Source organism: Urocitellus parryii, chromosome 12 (genome assembly GCF_045843805.1).
Source record: "Urocitellus parryii isolate mUroPar1 chromosome 12, mUroPar1.hap1, whole genome shotgun sequence".
In the NCBI taxonomy this organism is placed as follows: domain Eukaryota; kingdom Metazoa; phylum Chordata; class Mammalia; order Rodentia; family Sciuridae; genus Urocitellus; species Urocitellus parryii.
Window position 1 is genome coordinate 60026545 of NC_135542.1, and position 20063 is coordinate 60046607.

General features: G+C 37.1%; 2 protein-coding genes across 6 annotated transcripts in view; one reads left to right on the forward strand and one right to left on the reverse strand.

The window, feature by feature from the left end:
• Window positions 1-4198, reverse strand: part of Heatr5b (HEAT repeat containing 5B) — an 83892-nt gene extending 79694 nt beyond the window's left edge. Inside the window, exons 1-4 of one of the 2 annotated variants that reach the window (XM_077791855.1) lie at window positions 4133-4198; window positions 3161-3308; window positions 985-1011; window positions 35-246 (exon numbers count right to left, since the gene is read on the reverse strand). In XM_077791855.1, coding sequence (XP_077647981.1) covers window positions 35-246; window positions 985-1011; window positions 3161-3286 — 365 coding nt within the window. In that variant the 5' untranslated portion in view covers window positions 3287-3308; window positions 4133-4198. The remainder of the gene's footprint in view (window positions 1-34; window positions 247-984; window positions 1012-3160; window positions 3309-4132) is intronic. The other variant, XM_077791856.1, reaches the window with a different exon arrangement.
• Window positions 4199-4329: 131 nt separating this feature from the next.
• Gpatch11 (G-patch domain containing 11) lies at window positions 4330-18533 on the forward strand. Of its 4 annotated transcripts, none has more exons than XM_026405865.2 (10): window positions 4332-4424; window positions 4808-5009; window positions 7894-8084; window positions 8495-8721; window positions 10443-10484; window positions 13023-13143; window positions 13417-13507; window positions 14296-14409; window positions 15514-15595; window positions 16217-18533. In XM_026405865.2, exons 3-10 carry the CDS (start codon window positions 8032-8034, stop codon window positions 16270-16272), a joined length of 786 nt encoding a protein of 261 aa, XP_026261650.2. In that variant the 5' UTR covers window positions 4332-4424; window positions 4808-5009; window positions 7894-8031; the 3' UTR covers window positions 16273-18533. The 4 variants fall into 4 exon arrangements, with proteins under 4 accessions (XP_026261648.2, XP_026261650.2, XP_026261647.2 ...); XM_026405862.2 differs by having other exon boundaries at window positions 7894-7965; XM_026405863.2 differs by lacking the exon at window positions 4808-5009 and having other exon boundaries at window positions 4330-4424; window positions 7894-7965.
• Window positions 18534-20063: the final 1530 nt, after the last annotated feature.

Here is a 20063-nt window from a genome sequence, read left to right on the forward strand (position 1 = left end):
AAAGTTGAAGAGTCCCTGTCAAGTTAGTACTTACAATTTTGTTGGTAAGTAGGCTGCAGTGTCATCTTTATTTCTGATAATGTCATTACATTTATCAAGTGTTTGAAAAACTGTAAAAGTATCCCCAATGCTATAAAGGGCTGCAAGATTTTTAGCTAATAATTTCCTTGTAGGTGGTCCAGGTGAACTACTTATCAATCCAGTTAACTGTTCAACAAGTTTTTTCTGTTTTTCCTTTACATCAGTCTGTTATTAAAAAAAATCCAAAAGAACATTATCATTTTTTCTTATACTGATCATTATTTTTAATTAAGATTCAAAATACTTAACACTTAAGGCACTCTAAAATCTGTATTAAACATAAATCATAAGTGAAAACTTTTAAGATAGGGAAAAGTTTAGTAAAAAATGATCCATTCTTTCTTATATTAAATCTCCTTCATTTCCCTTCAATGCCAAAAAGTTAGCCTCCAATAAAAGTAACAGCCCTAATCCAAAAAGTTTCCAGGCCAATTTACTAAGAAATAAACCAACAAAGGATGCAAAATACTGGATATATGGACAATTGATGTCTTAGAATCCAAATAGTTATAGCTAAGTAAAGGAAACCAAAAAAACTCTGAAGACACCTAGGCAACAGAACATAAAACCCATACCTACTCGTAATCAATACTTAGAATCAATTCAAGTATTTAAAAAAATCAACTGTGCACTTACTGCATGCCATGCACTATCCTAGGCACTGGGGTGCAACAGTGGACAATACAAAGTCCCTGTCCTTGTGAAGTTCACATTTTACTGGGGAGGGACAGAGTTTATTGAGTAAACAAATGAATGGTGTAAGTGCTGTTTTATATATATATTAGTTAGAAAAGAACTCTCTGAAACCTGAAGGAGTGAGCTATGCCAGTTTCTGGGGAAGAACACTGCAGGCAGAGGGAACAAAAGTGCAAAGGCTTTGAGGGTGAAGCATGCTTAGTATACCTGAGGACAGCAAGAAGGCCAGTGTAGCTGGAGTGGAGTTAGAAAAAGTAGGAGGAAATGAAGTCAGCAGGGATCGTATTGTGTAGTATAACGTTCACCACTGTAAGAATGTTGTATCTTATTCTGAGTGAGGGTTGTAAGTAGAGGAGGGTCATAATCTAAATGTTTTCACAGGCTCACTGTGACTGGTGAACTGAGAATACTCTAATACAGTATATGTATGGTAAGCAATTAAGAAGCTGCTGCAATAATCAGATAAGAGATAATTTAAGAGGTAGATGATGAGAAATAAATGAATTCTGGGTATATTTGTGGATAAAACCCATGAGATTTGCTGCTGAATATGATGTGAAGTTTGAGAAAAGAAAGAAAGAAAGAATAACTCTGAAGTATTTGGCCTAAGCAAGCAGAAAATAAAATGGTCATTTCCTGATGTGGAGAACACTGGGGAAAGGGCACATTTGGGAAGGTAAATAAAGAATCTGGCTCAGATATGTTAAATTTGAGATGCTTTTTAAACACAAATGAAGTACAGTAGGCAGTTGGATATGTGGGAGTCCTTATAGAGACAGCAGTATAAATTTTAAGATTAGATGCTATCACGGAAAAAGTAAGTAAACATAGGAGAAAAAAAAGAATGCCAAGGACTGAAAAAAAGCCAACAAAAGAGAATTAGAAGCTTGTGAAGTATAAGGGAACTAAAAGAAAATGGTGTTTTGGGAGGCCACTAGTAGGAAGAACTGAACACAAAGTATGCTAAGTAAAACAAAGTATTTTTTAATTTGAGTGGAAGGTTCACAGATATTCCTATTATTATATTTTGTAATTTAGATATGTTTTATATACTCTTGAATATGTCAACTTGGCCACAAAATAAAAAATGTTTTACGTGTTTCAGGGTAGAGTATCACCTATATCAAAAGGTGAAGATGGATCAAATAAAATAGAATACAGACCATTGTTTTGGACAATGTGAGATCCATGATAGCTGTGAGAGGGAAGAAAACAAATATCTAGTTGCGTGAAGTTTAAGAGAAAACAGAAATTTCTAGTTGAAGATTGCAAGTAAATCCATATATTAACTGCCTCTCTAGAAACTCCATTAAACTCAGACTAATGGGCAACCAAAAAAAAAAAAAAAAAAGCTGCACAAATCCAAAAGAGCAAAGAAAACAGGAAAAGAATCAACACAAAATTTAGAAGCCAAGTCTTTCCAATAGGGAAAGTTGAGAAGAAATTTACAGTTTATACACACAGAAATTTACATAATCTACACAGAGCACCCAAAGCCCTAGGTGCTTCTGAAGCAGTAGTCAAGATGCATTTGGAAATGGAGGGAATGGTTGAGTTTTTTTAAGAAACTATAAGATTTTATTTCTCTTTACCATTCTAGAAAAAGACCAGAGGCTTATTCTCTGGAAAGAGTAAGGTATTATATCTCTGGAGTAGAGGAGGATAGGCACAGTTAAGGGCTGAGTTAACTGCACCAAAAATAGAGAAATTAAGTAAAAGTTTACATACCAAATTCTGAAGTCTTCAGTCTTCTTCCCTAGTTCCTACAGCCTAGATAACCACCCATAAATTCCCAGTCATTAGAGTAAGTCTTCTGGGGGAATGACCAGCCTGGAGAAACCTGAGATACTAAGGACAGGAAGCAGACTAGCCTAAGAAATCCAGTTAACAAAATTCACCCTTACCAGAAGACTTTTCACAGCTCATTCTAAAATTTAAGCAGACAATGGAAGGTCATCACCATCTGATAAAAGCACCTAATTTTAAACAAAGAAAATAAAACATACAAACAATAAACTTGAATCAAAGAGACTGTAGTAGGAAGAGAAAACCAGAAAAAATAAAAGCCTATTATTAACTTCTTAGAGAGAAAAGTAAAGATACTGAGATTACCAATAGTGCTGAAACTTACTAGCAGTTGCTGATGATGACTTTAAAGTGATACTAATCACATAGCTATGTTTTTTTCCAATCACACTTAGCTGACTAGAGAAATGAAGTGAGCGATGAGCTGAAGTTTGCCACAAAACAGAAAAAGGACAGACAAAAAATTCCCATTAGTGTTACATTCTTGAGTTCCCTAAGTGACCTACAACCTTTCCAAAATGATTTGCTTTATTAGCCCCTACATGTTAATCCAATTAGAAATAAAGCAATATCATACCTTGTTAGCAGCAACCAAGACTTTATCAAGAAATCGCAGCCATTCAAAGATAAAAACTGGTCTCTTTGCTTCAGTGATTTGAGCCAAAGCTTCTTCGTTTAGCAATAAACTGTGAGCTAATTCCATTACTGAAGTTTGTAATTCACACCTTAAATTAACAGATTAAAAATGCATGTAAGGATTTTTTAAATGTTAAAAATCAAGCTTAATGAATGCAACCACTGGAAAAGTATGGCTTTATTTCTTATTTCTGTTGGGGAAAAACATAACTTCTTTGACAGCACAACCAGAGAACCAACTTTGAAAGGACAAAGGTACGAACAAAATTAAAAAATGGTGCTTAGTGAGGAAGAATGAAAAAGGGGGCGGGGGGTGAAAGAAAAATTAATCATTGCAAAAAAGGCATTATTCCAGAAGAACCCACAGATACTAGCCCATTCTATAAGAAAACGAAATCACCAGTATCAAGCACTTCGGTCAGCCTTACTACTCTACCAAGCCTTTTTTCCTGTCCACAGTTCGTTGTACAGCGCCTTCACCCCTTCCCGCAGCACCTGTTCCAGCAAAAAGACCCCAAACAGCATGCTTCCCAACCTTCCTACGAGAGTGGGGCGGGCGCGGGGAGGTAGGTCCCCGCGGCCCGAGCGTCCGTGACAACACCGGCGGCCCGTGAATGCAGCCGGCAGAGGCCTCGTGCGCTTGGGGTCTGGGTTCACCCGGCTGCTGGGAGGAGCGCAGCGCAGCGCCGGGCCTGGGGAAAATGCAAAACGACGTGCCAGGCCTCCTCAAGCTGTCAAGTTCCTGGAGCTGTCAACCCCTCGAAGCAGTGGCTCGGAACAGAGCCCGGGCCAGAAGAGAAAACGTTCATTACGAACGGGAATTTCCTCTCCATTCCTCTGAAAACGTCTGGGGGCAAAGGGGTGTGTGTGCGTGTCAACGTGCATGCTTTGGCGGGGAGGGGTACGGCCTCACCTCCAAGTCTGGCAGAGGCCGGATCAGCTGAGCTCCCGGGGCTGAAGCAGTCGCCAAGGGACCCGGATGCCCCGCCTCCCGCTCTCTTGCCGGCAGGAAGCGAGGGGAGAGCGCGTGCGCGAGACACTGTTCCTGCGCACTCGCCACTTCCTCCTAGCCCCTCCTACGGCGGGTTTCCAATTCAGTCCGCCTAGGAAACAGGTGGAGGCGGAGTCCCGCACGTCCTGCGCTAGCTGGTGGGCGCATGCGCAGCGCGGGCTCTCCCTGGGGCCGGGCAAAGTAGAGGTACCAGGTAAGGATCGGCGGAGGTCTGAGGGGATGGTAGAGGGCGATGCGCGCTAGCTAGGGCTACCCATCTGAAAGTGAGCCAAGTTCCCACCCGCAGGTGGTCGCGGCTGTGGCACCTTCGGCAGGGAGGAAGGCAGGAGAGAAGGGACCAAGCATTCCTGAGGGGCGTGTGTAGAAACGAGGGGTTTCTTGTTCTCCTTCTACACATCCCTATTTAGACCATCTCTCCCTTGGCTGTATAGTGGGATCCTCAGTTTGTATGCAACAGCACTCTTGCTGTCAACTATCTACCCTGTCTGGGAAAAAAAAAAAAAAATTTTTTAAACGAAAAACAAACCTGCGCTTACAGCCTTCCCACTCAAAAAAATGTTAACTCTATTCTTGCAGGTATTCAGGCGAAAACTGGCATAAATCTTAAATCGTTCTTTCCACACCACCTCCAATTCATCAACAAATCCTGTACGCTCTACATTCAAATATATCCAGAATTCGACCCCTTCCACTGTTATCACTCCAAGCGATGGTCCAAGCCACCGTCTTCTCTGCCAGGATTATGGCCTTGTGAAGTTTATGCTTATGTTTGATGGGAGTGAGTAATGTTAAAGTATATTGTACAGATAGAAAGGAGACTTTTAAGGAATCCGCATCCTCTATTCAGCCCTGCCTTGCACTTTATAACCAAATGGGTTTGTTAAAAATAATCTGATTCTGGATAGGGGATGTAGCTCAGTGGTAGAGCACTTGCCTAGCATGGGTTCAATCCCCAGCTCCTCCTCCTCCACCACCATCATCTAATCCTGTCTTCAGTAGCAAAAGCACTGAGACCTGAATTCTTTGTGGTTGTAAATAAGTCATTTAGCCATATTGAGCTTTAATTTCTCCAACTAGAAAATGGGAACTTTATTTCTACTTTATTGGGTAAATACTGATAATTATTTGTAAAAATACACATGAGGAACCTGAGGCTTAGAGACAGAGGCTGAGTTACCACAAATGCTATATACAATCATACACATGTTTAACTTAAAGTTTTAAAAATAAAATACTATATGATTTACATGTGGAAAATGAATCTATAAAGATTTCCCATACAAGGTACAATAATAACTGTTCCTCTCATTGAACAAGGGGTACATTTTGGTTGGGGAAAAAGTGGGCTCCAAAGTGGCTGATTTATAAAGTTCTGTTTCCTTATGTGATGATGATTTGTACTATCTTTTGCAGTATAACAAATGATCCTGAAATTCAACAGCTTAAAAATAACTGTAGTCATTTGTTGTATCTGTTTCTGTGGGTTAGAAATTTGTTAGCAGCTTAGCTCAGCTTGGACTTTCTTAAGAAGCAGTCCTCAAAGTGCCAACCCAGTCTGAGTCATCTGAAGGCTTGACTGGAACCAAAGGATCCATTTCCAAAGTAGCTCACTAATGTGGCTCACAGGTTTGTGCTATTGACAGGAAAACTTGGTTCCTCCCATGTGGACTACGCCATAGAGCTTCCTGAATGTCCTCATTATGTGACAGCTAACTTCCTTCAAATACATCATCTAGCTAAAAGTTGTAGTGTCTACTATGACCAAAAAGTCACACTCCATCATTTCCATAAAATCTTATTGGTTACCCAGGTTAATCCCGTCCACTGTGGGAGGAGATGTTGAAAGCCCAAGAGGCAAGAATCACAAGGGACCATCTTAGAAGATACCACATGGTTATAAGAGTGTTTGCCTTATAATACATTTGTTTTATGTAGTTTTCTGTATTTATAATATGTTTACTAAAACATTTTTAAAAGATGTGTTTACCTTGGGAAAAAAGTATTCTATTATTAGAAAATCACAAATATTAAAGACATTTTTGTGCTTGTTGTAGCTAAAAATTTATTAAGAATTTATGATGTTTAGGACACAGTGGTAGGTAGTGAGGACATAAGGGACTTCTTGTATTTCCCAGCCTAGTTGGAAAGATAAATGTTAAAAGTATTCAGAGCCAGGACAGTGATAGTTTTTTAATCCAGTGTAATTGCCCAGACTCTTGGTTACAGTTGACATAATCCCAACTCAGGCAAACTTAAATAATACAGAAAGTTGTTAGTCCATGTAGCTGGGAAGGATGCCACGTTATAGCATCAGAAAATGAGGACCTTAGGAACTAGAATTGGAGACTTATTGCTTTTAGGCTTATCTTTGCCCATTTTCTCTATCTGGCTTCATTCTGCAGACAGGTCCTCTTTATGTGGCCAAGAAGATGGCCATTCACAGTCTAGCTTCATATACTCCCAATTCAGAAAGCCCAATGAAAACAACTTAATTCTCTACAATGCATATATTCATATCATACAAGGAAAGAAATACTTATTTTCCCTGGTTGTTATCCCTCCTCTCTTTCTGGGACACAGGGTACTATAATTGGTCATCTTTGTGCACAAGGGAATGAATATAGGGTGCTAACATTGCCACCTTCCTCTAGAACCACTTGGACAGCAGAGAGTGGGTTATTAGCAAAAAGAATAATAGGAAAAAATAAGCATATGTGCCCTGCAACAAGTGACTACACTTTTGTATCTAGGGGCAGCATTGACATTGCTTGGGAACCCATTAGATATGCGGAACCTTAGGTTCCAGTCCCCAAATCAGATTCTGCATTTTAAGAAGATCCTGGGGGCAATTCATGCACACATACAAACACATACACACAAAGTTTGAGAAGCACTTTAAGGGCTAATAATTACATGATGTTAATTACTTTGGTTGGAAACTCTTCCCCAAAAATATTTCCATATAAACAAGGTATTAATGTATCTGGATGAGCAACTTCCCCTAAAATAGTGCTTATAGAGAGTGGCCTGGAATGGTCAAGATAGGTTTTTATGAAGGAGGATAGCCTTGACCTAGGTGGAAAGGATGTCTGTGCCTATATGCAGTGAAAAGCCCACGTGGCTTGAATAAAAAGTCTTTAAGGAGGGTAATAAGTCAGTATATGAAGAATGACCCCATGCTTTGCTAATGTGATTGGTCTTCCACTGCTTGTATGGTCCAGTTTGTTGAAGAATTTGAAACAAGTAACCTGACCTGGCTTGTATTTAAAAAGGAAAAAGAAACAAACATTCTTAGACTGTGTAGATGAGGCCAAAGGAAATAAAACCAATTAGGAAGGTATTATCAAATCATTCAGGTGAGGAAAAATTTGAACTAATGTGATCACAACTGTAGAGAAAAAAAATGTCTATGAGAAATATTATGGAGGGAGATAGGGGTGACAATGTGGAAACATAGGGCATGTTGTGAGGTTTTAGGAGAAAGATGAGTTGTTTGGACTATTGAGTTAGAGAATGCCACAAATAAGGCATTGGATATGTAGCAGAGTTCTGGAGAAAGCTCACCACTCGGAATACATAAAGGTGTATTCCCATTTGGTAAACCAAATATATATATATATATATATATATATATCTACTTACTTACTTTGTTTGATTTATAGATACTATCACCATATGAAGTTGAACATGGCAGAAGAAGAGGACTATATGTCTGATTCCTTCATTAATGTCCAGTAAGTAAATGTGCACACCGAATGCCATGAAACGTGAAGACTGTGAAGTAGTGTCACTGATTTTAAATGTGCGGTTGGAAAGTTATTCTTACTGCTTTATGGAAACATCTCACACAAAGGTATTAGTATCCCCTTCCTCCCTTTTAATGCTAACCATTTTATTTCTTCCCTAGATACTTGGGTTGCCCTCTTGTAAGGAAATGTACTCCTTTATTGCATCTTATTGTCTCTTCCAGCTTCTATTTGGCCTTGTTCTTTATTATTGCTGACCTCCTAGGAAAAGTCATGTTTACTATTAATAAGTTCTTAAACTCCATACTTTCTTTAGTTACCGTATGTAACCAGCCTTCATCATTTCTACTAAAATCGCTCTTCTTGGACATCACTGATTATGTTCTAATTGCCAGTGATAACAAAGATGATTGTAGAGGCCATACTGAAATACTGAAATATTAACTAGTGTCAGGTGAGTAAATGGCAAAGTTATGAGAAAACATCATCTAAAATAATCATTTCCTTTATTGTTCAGAGAAGATGTCAGACCAGGATTGCCCATGCTGAGGCAAATCCGGGAAGCCCGTCGAAAAGAAGAAAAGCAACAAGAAGCTAATTTGAAAAATAGGCAGAAGAGTTTAAAGGAAGAAGAACAAGAAAGACGTGACATTGGGTTGAAGAATGCACTAGGCTCTGAAAACAAAGGGTTTGCTTTGCTCCAAAAAATGGGATATAAAAGTGGTCAGGCTCTTGGAAGGAGTGGTAAGTCACATTCAGAAATAGGTATTCCTACCCACCTAATTATGATGTATCTATGAGGAAAAGAGATAACACTTTAATTTTTATCCATCTACAAAAAAAATTAAAACAACTTTAGATTCTTAGTCTCTTATGTGCTAACAGTCCCTATAAAGAACTTTTATCTTCCGTTTTGAATAATACACATGCCATCACAAGCTGCTTATCAGTGCAGAGCAACCATGAAGGCACTAACAGCTGGAGTGGAGGTGGCTTACAGCAGAGGCAGCAAAGAAGGGTGACCCATGATGGTTTGAGAAGTGCAGTGGCCAAAGGACTATGAAAAGAATGGGAGAGGATGGCAAGTCTCTACCTGTGGCAGCTGAGTGCCCATTCAGTTGGAGAAGCTCTATTATCACTTTTTAGGAAGTGAAACTGATTATTAAGATGCAGAGGCTTTATATTTAGAGTAGCTTCCTTATGCTGTTTTTCTTTTCTTTCCTACGTTATTATAATTGCTTTGCAGTTGCAAGGCTTTGCTTTCTCTTAAGGACATCATTGGTTTTGAACCATAATATCAGCATTATTGTTTCTTAAAGTGGCATAAGAGGCTGTGAATTGCTGGTTGCAGTGGTGCACACCTGTAATCCCAGTGACTTGAGAGACTGAGGCAGGAGGATTGCATGTTTGAAGCCTGCCTTAGCAATTTAGCAATACCCTCAAAAACTTAGTGACAGCATGTTTCAAACTATAAACTAAAAACTGTTGGGAGTGTAGTTCAGTGGTAAAGCATCCCTGAGCTCAGTCCTCAGCAGCAAAGGTGGGGAGTAGACTGTGAGTCAACCTTATTAATCAAAGGCAAGGAAAGTAATTGATTGTATAGAGAGTATTGATTTCAGATTTCAGTGATGAAAATCACTGAAATGGAGTGGATACATTGTAAAGTGGTATACTATACTGGCTTGAAGTTTGAGGTAGAATTTCTAAAGTAGTTTGTGTTTTTTTATGTTTTTTTTCTTTTATTTATTTATTTTTTTAGTCATACATGACAGCAGAATGTATTTTGACATATAATACATACATGGTATGTACATACATCAATCATATTGTCTATTCTATTCTGTTGCCCTTCCTATCCTCCCTTCTCCTCCGCTCCTCTCCCATCCTTTCTCTCTATCCAATCTAATGTGACACACTTTTTTTTTCTTTTTCTCCTCACAACATCATACATGTATTCTGTATAACAATGAGGTTCTCCTTCCATCTTCTATGCAACTCCCCTTCTCCCTCTTTTTCTCTCCCACTCTCTTCCCTATTTAGTGGTAGTCTTCTTATGCTCTTCCTCCCTATCCCATTTTGAGTCACCCCTCTTATATCAGAGAAGACATTCGGCATTTGTTTTTTAGGGATTGGCTAACTTCACTTAGCATAATCTGCTCTAATGCCATCCATTTGCCTGCAAATGCCATGATCTTGTTATTTTTTAGTGCTGAGTAACATTCCATTGTGTATAAATGACACATTTTTTTAATCCATTCATCTATTGAAGGGCATCTAGGTTGGTTCCGCATTCTAGCTATTGTGAATTGTGCTGCTATAAACATTGATGTGGCTGTGTTCCTGTAGTATGCTGTTTTTAGGTCTTTCAGGTATAGTCCGAGAAGGGGAATAGCTGGGTCAAATGATGGTTCCATTCCCAGCTTTCCAAGGAATAAAGTAGTTTGTGTTTTGTTCTCTTTTTTTAGGAGATGGTATTGTTGAACCAATTCCTCTCAATGTCAAAACAGGTATGTCATTATTTTTGAGCATATTTACCAGTAATAATAACTTATGCATAGATCAACCACAGATATTTGCTTAACACTGTCTTGTGATGGTACAGTTATAGTTCTTACTGCAGGAAACCCTTAGAAAAATGTTTGTTAGTTATACACCTTTTAGAAGGTTTTGTTTTCTAGAAAAAAAAAATAAGTAAAATTAAGGCTTAGTGAAACAGAAGTAAATTTTAGTGAGTAAAAATAAAATTTAAATCATAAAAATGTGGGGGATATCATAACCCTTAAAACACAACAATACTTTTTTTTTTTTTTTTTTATCGCGGTATAGCGATACCAGACTTTTTTTTTTTTTTTAATCGCGGTATAGCGATACCAGACTTCAAACTATACTACAGAGCAATAGTAACGAAAACAGCATGGTACTGGTACCAAAACAGGCGGGTGGACCAATGGTACAGAATAGAGGACACAGTAACCAATCCACAAAACTACAACTATCTTATATTTGATAAAGGGGCTAAAAGCATGCAATGGAGGAAGGATAGCATCTTCAACAAATGGTGCTGGGAAAACTGGAAATCCATTTGCATCAAAATGAATCTGAATCCCTATCTCTCGCCTTGCACAAAAGTTAACTCAAAATGGATCAAGGAGCTTGATATTAAATCAGAGACACGGCATCTGATAGAAGAAAAAGTTGGTTATGATCTACATACTGTGGGAGCAGGCTCCAAATTCCTCAATAGGACACCCATAGCGCAAGAGTTAACAACTAGAATCAACAAATGGGACTTACTCAAACTAAAAAGTTTTTTCTCAGCAAAAGAAACAATAAGAGAGATAAACAGGGAGCCTACATCCTGGGAACAAATCTTCACTCCACACACTTCAGATAGAGCCCTAATAACCAGAATATATAAAGAACTCAAAAAATTAGACAATAAGACAACAAGTAACCCAATCAATAAATGGGCAAAGGACCTGAACAGACACTTCTCAGAAGAGGACATACAATCAATCAATAAGTACATGAAAAAATGCTCACCATCGCTAGCAGTCAGAGAAATGCAAATCAAAACCACCCTAAGATACCATCTCACTCCAGTAAGATTGGCAGCCATTAGGAAGTCAAACAACAATAAGTGCTGGAGAGGATGTGGGGAAAAGGGCACTCTTGTTCATTGCTGGTGGGACTGCAAATTGGTGCAGCCAATTTGGAAAGCAGTATGGAGATTTCTTGGAAAGCTGGGAATGGAACCACCATTTGACCCAGCTATTCCCCTTCTCGGTCTATTCCCTAAAGACCTAATAAGAGCATGCTACAGGGACACTGCTACATCGATGTTCATAGCAGCACAATTCACGATAGCAAGATTGTGGAATCAGCCTAGATGCCCTTCAATAGATGAATGGATTAAAAAAATGTGGCATTTATACACAATGGAGTATTACTCTGCATTTAAAAATGACAAAATCATAGAATTTGGAGGGAAATGGATGGCATTAGAGCAAATTATGCTAAGTGAAGCTAGTCAATCTTTAAAAAACAAATACCAAATGACTCCTCTGATATAAGGGGAGGAAACAAGGACAGGGTAGGGACGAAGAGCTTGAGACGAAGATTTTCATTAACAGGGTTGAGAGGTGGGAGGGAAAGGAAACGAGAAGGGGAATCGCATGGAAATGGAAGGCGATCCTCAGGGTTATACAAAATGACATATAAGAGGAAAGGAGGGGTAAGACAAGATAATTCAAATGGAAGAAGTGATTTACAGTAGAAGGGGTAGAGAGAGAAAAGGGGAGGGGAGGGGAGGGGAGGGGGGATAGTAGAGAATAATACAGACAGCAGAATACATCAGACACTAGAAAGGCAATATGTCAATCAATGGAAGGGTAACTGATGTGATACAGCAATCTGTATACGGGATAAAATTGGGAGTTCATAACTCATTTGAATCAAACTGTGAAATATGATGTATGAGGAACTATGTAATGTTTTGAACGACCAACAATAAAAAAAAAGAAAAAAAGAAAAAAAAAAAAGAATTTTTTTTTTTAAATATTTATTTTTTAGCATTTGGCGGACACAACATCTTTGTCTGTATGTGGTGCTGAGGATCGAACCCGGGGCGCCCGCATGGCAGGCGAGCGCACTACCGCTTGAGCCACATCCCCAGCCCCAACAATACTTTTTTTTGATTGAAATGTTTTAAAAGTGTTCTGAGATGGATATATCCACAAAATGTTTTGCCTAATACTGTGATCAAACTCAAAAAGAAAAAAATATATGCATATATCTTATTTATCATATTTACATGAAAGTATGACAGTTTATACTGTTACCCTAATTTTTAAAAATGTATATGGTATTACACTCTGAGAAGATGATAAAACATATAAACCCAGTGTTTTCTCCTGTCATTCCAGTGAAATGAGGTGGGATGATTATACTGAAATGAAAATTGTATTTAATTCGTAAATCTTAAATTGTCATGTTACGAAGTAAAGAATCAATAAGTTTTTCATCAGAACTTTATGTTTGTACAGGGAAAAGTGGCATTGGTCATGAAGCATTATTAAAACGGAAAGCAGAGGAAAAATTAGAAAGTTATAGAAGAAAGATTCACATGAAAAATCAAGCTGAAGAAAAAGTTGCAGAACAATTTAGGTAAAATTTTGCATTTGGGAGCTGGGATTGTGGCTCAGTAGTAGAGCACTTGTCTAGCATGTGTGAGGCCCTAGATTTGATTCTCAGCACTGTGTATAAATACATAAAGGTCCATCAACAACTAAAAATGTATATATATATTTTTAAAAACTTTATGTTTGAGCAGGTTTTGGTTTCAAATCCTGTTTATTCTGGTATGTCTTCTGGAACTTGGGAATATAAAATGATAAAAGAGAACACAGACATTACTTTATAAATATTTCTTTCAATTAGAATGCGACTTAAAAATAAGCAAGAAGAAATGAAGCTAGAAGGAGACCTGAGAAGAAGCCAGAGAGCCTGTCAACAATTGGATACCCAGAAGGTAAACTGTTACTTGCTTTCAGTTTTGTACAGTGTCTTGGCACCCCATGTGATTTGCCACATTTTTACTTAAGAAAAAAGAACTCCAAGCCTGGTTTATCTAGCTTTTTGCCCATTAAAGCTTTCATGCACTGTGCATTCTTGATCTGTGATAAAATAATGGCTTGTTTGCTGCAGGAACCCAAGTTATTTTGATTATCTAAAAATGGATACAAAAACAATGCATTCTTTGTTGATTTGAATTTTGATTACTTAGAACTAGAATGTTTGGAAATTCTTTTCTCCATGTTTGATTAACCAAAATAGTCTATTTTCAGTCCATATTCAGTACCTTATATGCCTGTAGTAAAATGAAGCTGGAATGCTATTTCATATTTGAATGATTTTTTAAAAAAATTCTTTGTTTTTATCTTAGTAGCTAAATATCATCAAAATAAAACTTCATTTAAAGTCTCAAAAATATTGGTAAAATTTCCAACATATCTAACGAGATTGCTGGTAGCAGTTCTTACTTTGCTGTTTCCATAGGACTTTATTTTTTAATGTATTTCCTGACACTTAAGATTTCCTATCTTATATGTATTATTTTATACCTGTAGATTATCTTTTCTGCTAGACTGTCAGCAGCAACTCTGAGACCATATCCCCATAGTTCATGTTATAGTAATATACTCTTAAAACAGCACTTAGTAAATATTTATTGAAAGATCAAATTCATATTGACCTGAACATATTTGTGGTAATCTTATGCTTAGCTGTGTTTCATGAGAATAATTTTTGCATTTTCAGAATATTCAGGTTCCCAGAGAGGCATGGTACTGGTTGAGGCCTGAAGAGGAGACTGAAGAGGAAAAGGAAGAAAAAGAACAAGATGAAGATGAATATGAGAGTGATGATTTAACTGTATGTTGGGTGCCATTTACTTGATAGCAGGGCTTCTCAGGCTTAGCACTGTTAACACTTCAGGCTGGGTAACTCTTTGTTGTAGGCAGCTGTCCTGTGCACTGGAAGATGTTTGGCAGGGTCTGTGGCCTTTACATACCAATTTCACATCCCCTTATGACAATGAAAAACATCTCCAAGCATTGCTAAACATTCCCTGAGGGAAAAAATAATCCCTGTTTGATAACTATTGCTCTACAGGATTGTTTTATTAATCCCACATCAAAATTTCATATGGTTTTTCCATTTAGCTTCAATTTGCTCTCTCACCTCAGCTTCAGTTTGGATGAAGAATTTGCTACAAATGTAAATTCTTTTATACTTGTTTCCTATTAAGTTGTGGGAATGATTTAATGTGTCCCTCTTTCCCCCACCAGTAAACAAAGCAAAACAGAATATAGTCAAAAAGAAGCAGAGATTAGTCAAAAAAGGAGAATACACATTACTGGTTAATTGTATGTAAAATTTCATAGAGCCCAGCATGGTGGCACTCATCTGTAATCCCACCTTCTTAGGAGTCTGAGGCAGGAAGATCACAAGTTCAAGGCCAGCACGGGTGACTTATTGAGGTCCTGTTTCAAAATAAAAAAGGTTGGGGATGTAGCTCAGTGGTAGAGCACCCTGGAACAATCCCTAGTATTGAGAAAAAAACAAGAATTTTGTACAGAACATTATCTAGAAAAGCCTCTGACTACTTTGCTGGAAGATTACTAATGAGAACTTTTATGACAAAAGCAGACAGTCCCACCTTCACCAATCTACTCAGGGATGGGGTAGATGCATTAAAACTAGGAGGGGGCTTTATGGATGCCAACTATCATAGAGTCAGTCAAAAACTTTTCTAAATGCTAATCAGTGGTCTCTATTGTGTCTGGCATAGTTGTGAAAAATCTCAGGTGGCTGGTATTCTGGGATATATTATATTAAGTCTGCCTGTGGCACCTCTAATAACTGTCGAAAAGTATAGCAGATGTTATAGCCTGGGGCAAATTGAGCATGATGTAAGACCTAGAAAAACAGGTTCTATTCAATATGAACTACTAATGTACTTGTGTCTGTATCTAGGTACTGGAAAAATTACAAATATTGACTAATTATTTAAGAGAAGAACATTTGTATTGTATTTGGTGTGGAACAGCCTATGAAGGTAAAAAGATACTTTATACTTCTTAAAAATATTGACTATGAATGCTCTTTGATTTTAATAAAAGTCACCTTTCCCATAGACAGTGAAAATTTCTTATCCATTCAAATAGAAAGATAAAGCCAGTGTTTTAAAGAAATAGTGACTATACAAATAATTGATTCCTTATTAGAATTCGTTTTAGCTTTTCAGTAACTGAATGTACAGGAGGGAATTTTTCAGTGTTTTGTTTCAAAAACAATTAGAATAACTTAAGGATGATGAATTTTTAAAGACTTATTCTTTAGCTACACATTTGAAAAATATTTAGATTAAATTTTTCAACAAATACATATTGTTAGGCAGAATATTGTTCCTAACCATAAAAATCAGATTGTTGAAATCTACCCCTTTTGTTTTTTTCTTTATGGGGGGATAAACATGCCCAGTACTGGTTCAGTCCCTAAAGCCAAGTGCTTCCCCATGTGCCCAAGTTGATCTGGGTTATTGTTGTTTTTAACTTTTCCTTATTTGTTTAGCAGAGTAAATACCAAACAAAAGTCAAAAGTCATTGCTATATTGAAATTATTTCCTAGTGTCCTATAAAATTTGTATTAATTTATTATTCCCTCACATAAATTACAGATAAAGAAGACCTGTCTTCAAATTGCCCGGGACCAACTTCTGCAGATCATGACTAAGATTATTCCCAATAAAGTGGAAACTGTTTATACCACTAAGGAAAAGGAGCCTTTACTTAATGCTTTATTCTTTTGTGCTTTAGAAATACTTTGTACTTTAAAATATAATTGTTCACTGACTTGAAAAAAATAATGTAATACTACTCAGAACACAAATATCATAGACATGGACAATTACAATTTATGGCTATATTGTGATGCTTGTGGCATTTAAGGACACTGACAGGTAATTTTCTTATTCCCCTCTTCACTTTTGAACAAACTAAGAAGTAAGATACAGGAGTCAGAGGGAGACCAAAATGTCAGCTTTATCAGCCATGAAACTGAAAGAGAGAACAAGGTTGGCTTTTTCTCTATGAGGCCTCCTAATTTTACTCCTTGATTAGAGAGAACTGCAGTCCTCTTCTTGGTAGGGGCAGAGCCCACTTTGTGTTCTTTGACCAATTGGTTCCAACTGACCAACATGCTCAGTTCTTTATCCAGTATCACCTGTCAGATAAGACACTTCTCTTGTGGGAAGGGATGAATGAAGGTTCAGAGACCTTGTTTCCTTATTTCTCTCTCCCAAGGAACAAGAAGTTCTCTTCTCCAAACCAGGAGGAAAAGGAGGACGGTAAGACTGGCATCACAGACAATCCTCCATTAGCACTACTAAATTCTGATAATTTTGGAGACAAAGTAGTTTTGTTGTTTCTGTTTCAAGTGAGTTTTCATGGCAAGGGATATGCAATGCAAGTGATCTGTTGCAAGTGTTATCTAAAGAAACTTAAGAATTGGCAGGAACCTTAAATTTCATGTGTTCCGCCTACACTGAATTTGGAAACTCCTGGTCAGCATTCCCAGCAAGTGGTAATCCAATCTCTACCTTTATTCTACCAGCTATAGAGTACTCACTGCTTTAAAACCATTCCACTGAGCTGGGAATATGGCTCAAGAAGTAGCGCGCTTGCCTGGCATTCGTGAGGCACTGGGTTTGATCCTCAGCACCACATAACAATAAAATAAAGATATTGTGTCCACCTGAAGCTAAAAAATAAATATTTTTTTTAAAAAACCATTTCATTGCTAGATAGGCTATAAATTATTTTTATGTTAATTTTTCTCTCCTAAATTAGAATCTGCCTCCCTATAAATTTAATATATATATAAGGACATACTATATAGCATAGATCTAAAGAGTCCCAGTGAGGGTCAGGCATCAAAATCATAAACATTTTTAAAAGTCCATATGCTCAGGTTCTCCCCAGTAATTCTGAATCAACTATGAAAAGGGAGCTCTTAGATGTCTATTTCCAAGTTCTAAGAATGAGTTGATAGGTAACCGAGGATAATAACTAGTGCTGTTGCTTAAATAAAGAGTACCAGCATCACTGTATATTTTTTTGATAATTGTGATTACACCTATGTGATTTTACAGCTTACTTTTCAGTTAGCTTTAGCAAGAGATCAGTTTCTTCCTTTTATTAAAAACAGCATACACAAGAGAATAGCAAAAGCTAACCTACACTTGCATAGGGCAAGATAATCAACAGTATAACTTGTATGTATTAATCTCTGACATTATATGACCTAATTCACTTGTTTTCAAATTTTACATGGGGGACTTCAAGAAATAAATTTGCCTCCCTCCTCCCCACCCCAAGATTCTAATGTAATTGGCCACTCTGTCTAGGCAACATGACCTTTGACTCAAGATGCAGCATAGCTTGAGAACCACTAATTTGGTTAAGTTATCGGTCTCAGTTCTTCAACCAAAAAAAGTAATAATTTGTATAAATGTACAGATATGAAACACCAATATTTAAGTGTATATTTGGGTACTATTATTTAATATTTGCTCTTTGTCTAAATAGCAATAAAATTGTATTAATAGCTAAAAAAAGGAGTACATCTTTCTAGAACTTGACTAAGCAGGAGGTATGCCTCCATTTTTGTGCACCTAATGTTAAAAATAGAGGCTTCAATAAGAGTGAAACATACTTTTAAGATGGGCATGGTGGCACATATCTATAAGCCCAGCTACTCATGAGGCTGAGGAAAGAGAATCAGGCAACTTAGCAAGACCCTGTCTCAAAATTTAAAAAGATCTGAGGTGTGACTCAATGGTAGAGCACTTACCTAGCATGCTAGAGGCGTTGGGTTCAATCCCAGGTACCATACACACATACAAAAAAATTTATGCAAATAGGCCTTTTGTGACCTCATAACCAGACAATGAAAACTGAGGGAACATTGAAAACAATTTAATTTGCTTTAGAACATTCACATGAAATTTTGAAACTTTAAAACAATAAGTTTTAACATGTTGTCACTATTAAATTTTTTATATAGTCATTACTTTTGTTTGTATTGTGCATTTGTTTTCAAAGTCCTCTCTAGAGTTTTTTAGTGTCTTCCTTAATTATAAATCCAAAATATGCAGCTTCTGATATTCAAAACAAATACTTTAAATGATCAAACTGATTTACCTTACACCTGTTTACTTCAAGTGTTATTTACCAAGCATTTAAGTGTTGGAATCTGATGGGGAACATTAAATATTAGGCACATTTTGTAGGATCAAGCTTATGAAACTCTTTTATTCCACACCAATCACTAACAGAATTCCTGCTTTCTGCAAGGCACAGTACCCGCTGCCTTAGAGTATACAACAATGGGAGAACCTGCCTTTGGCTTTCCAAAAATTTACTGTATAACAAGGGAAACACGCAGGAATTACTGACTTTGGAAGCAAATGGTAACAATGAGGTACTAAACAAAGGGAATGCTAGGGGAAGATGACTGTGAGTGGGATATGGTAGGACACCAGGGAAGTAACACAATTTGGTTCTGAAAGATGGGCATAACTTTGATATGCAAAGTTGTGAGGCAAGAGTTACTATTATAACCCAGAATTCTATTCCTAGATATACATCAAAAAATAAAACATGTCTACATAAATCTTCCATGCATATGTTTGTGGTAGTATTATTCATAACAGTCAAAAAGTGGGAACAATTTGGGTCTGAGGTTGTGGCTCAGTGGTAGAGCATTTGCATGTGTGAGGCACTGGGTTTGATCCTTGGCACCACATAAAAGTAAATAAATAAAATAAAGGTATTGTGTCCATCTACAAATGAAAAAATATATTCTTTTTAAAAAGTGGGAACAACTCAAATGTCCATTAACTGATAAAGAGATACATAAAATGTTATGTATTTGGCAACAAAAAGGAATGAATCACTCATCAATGCTACAACATGGATGAAACTCAAAAGCAAAATACTAAATGAAGAAGACCATTGTCAAATAATTATTTTTATATGAAATGTCTGGACTGAGCAAATTTATAGAGATATAATAGATCAGTGGTCTACTAACATTGGGAGAAGATGGTGAGTGTCCTTGGATATAGGATTTCTTTGGGGGGGTAACAAAAATGTTTAAAAATGGGATGTAGTGATGGCTGCACAATTCTTTTGAGTATACTAAACACCAATAAATTGTATATTTTACGTAAGTAAATTATATTGAATGTGAACTCAATAAAATCAATTATTTTATTTTTTTATTTTTTTAATTTGTTCTAATTAGTTATACATGACAGTAGAATGCACTTTGACACATCATACATAAATGGATTGTAACTTCTCATTCTTCTGGTTGTACATGATGTAGGATCACATTGGTCATGTAATCATATATGCATGTAGGGTATTAATGTCCAATTCATTCTACTATCTTTCCTATCCCCATACCCCCTCCCCTCCCTTCACTCCCCTCTGCCTAATCCAAAGTACCTCTATTTTTCC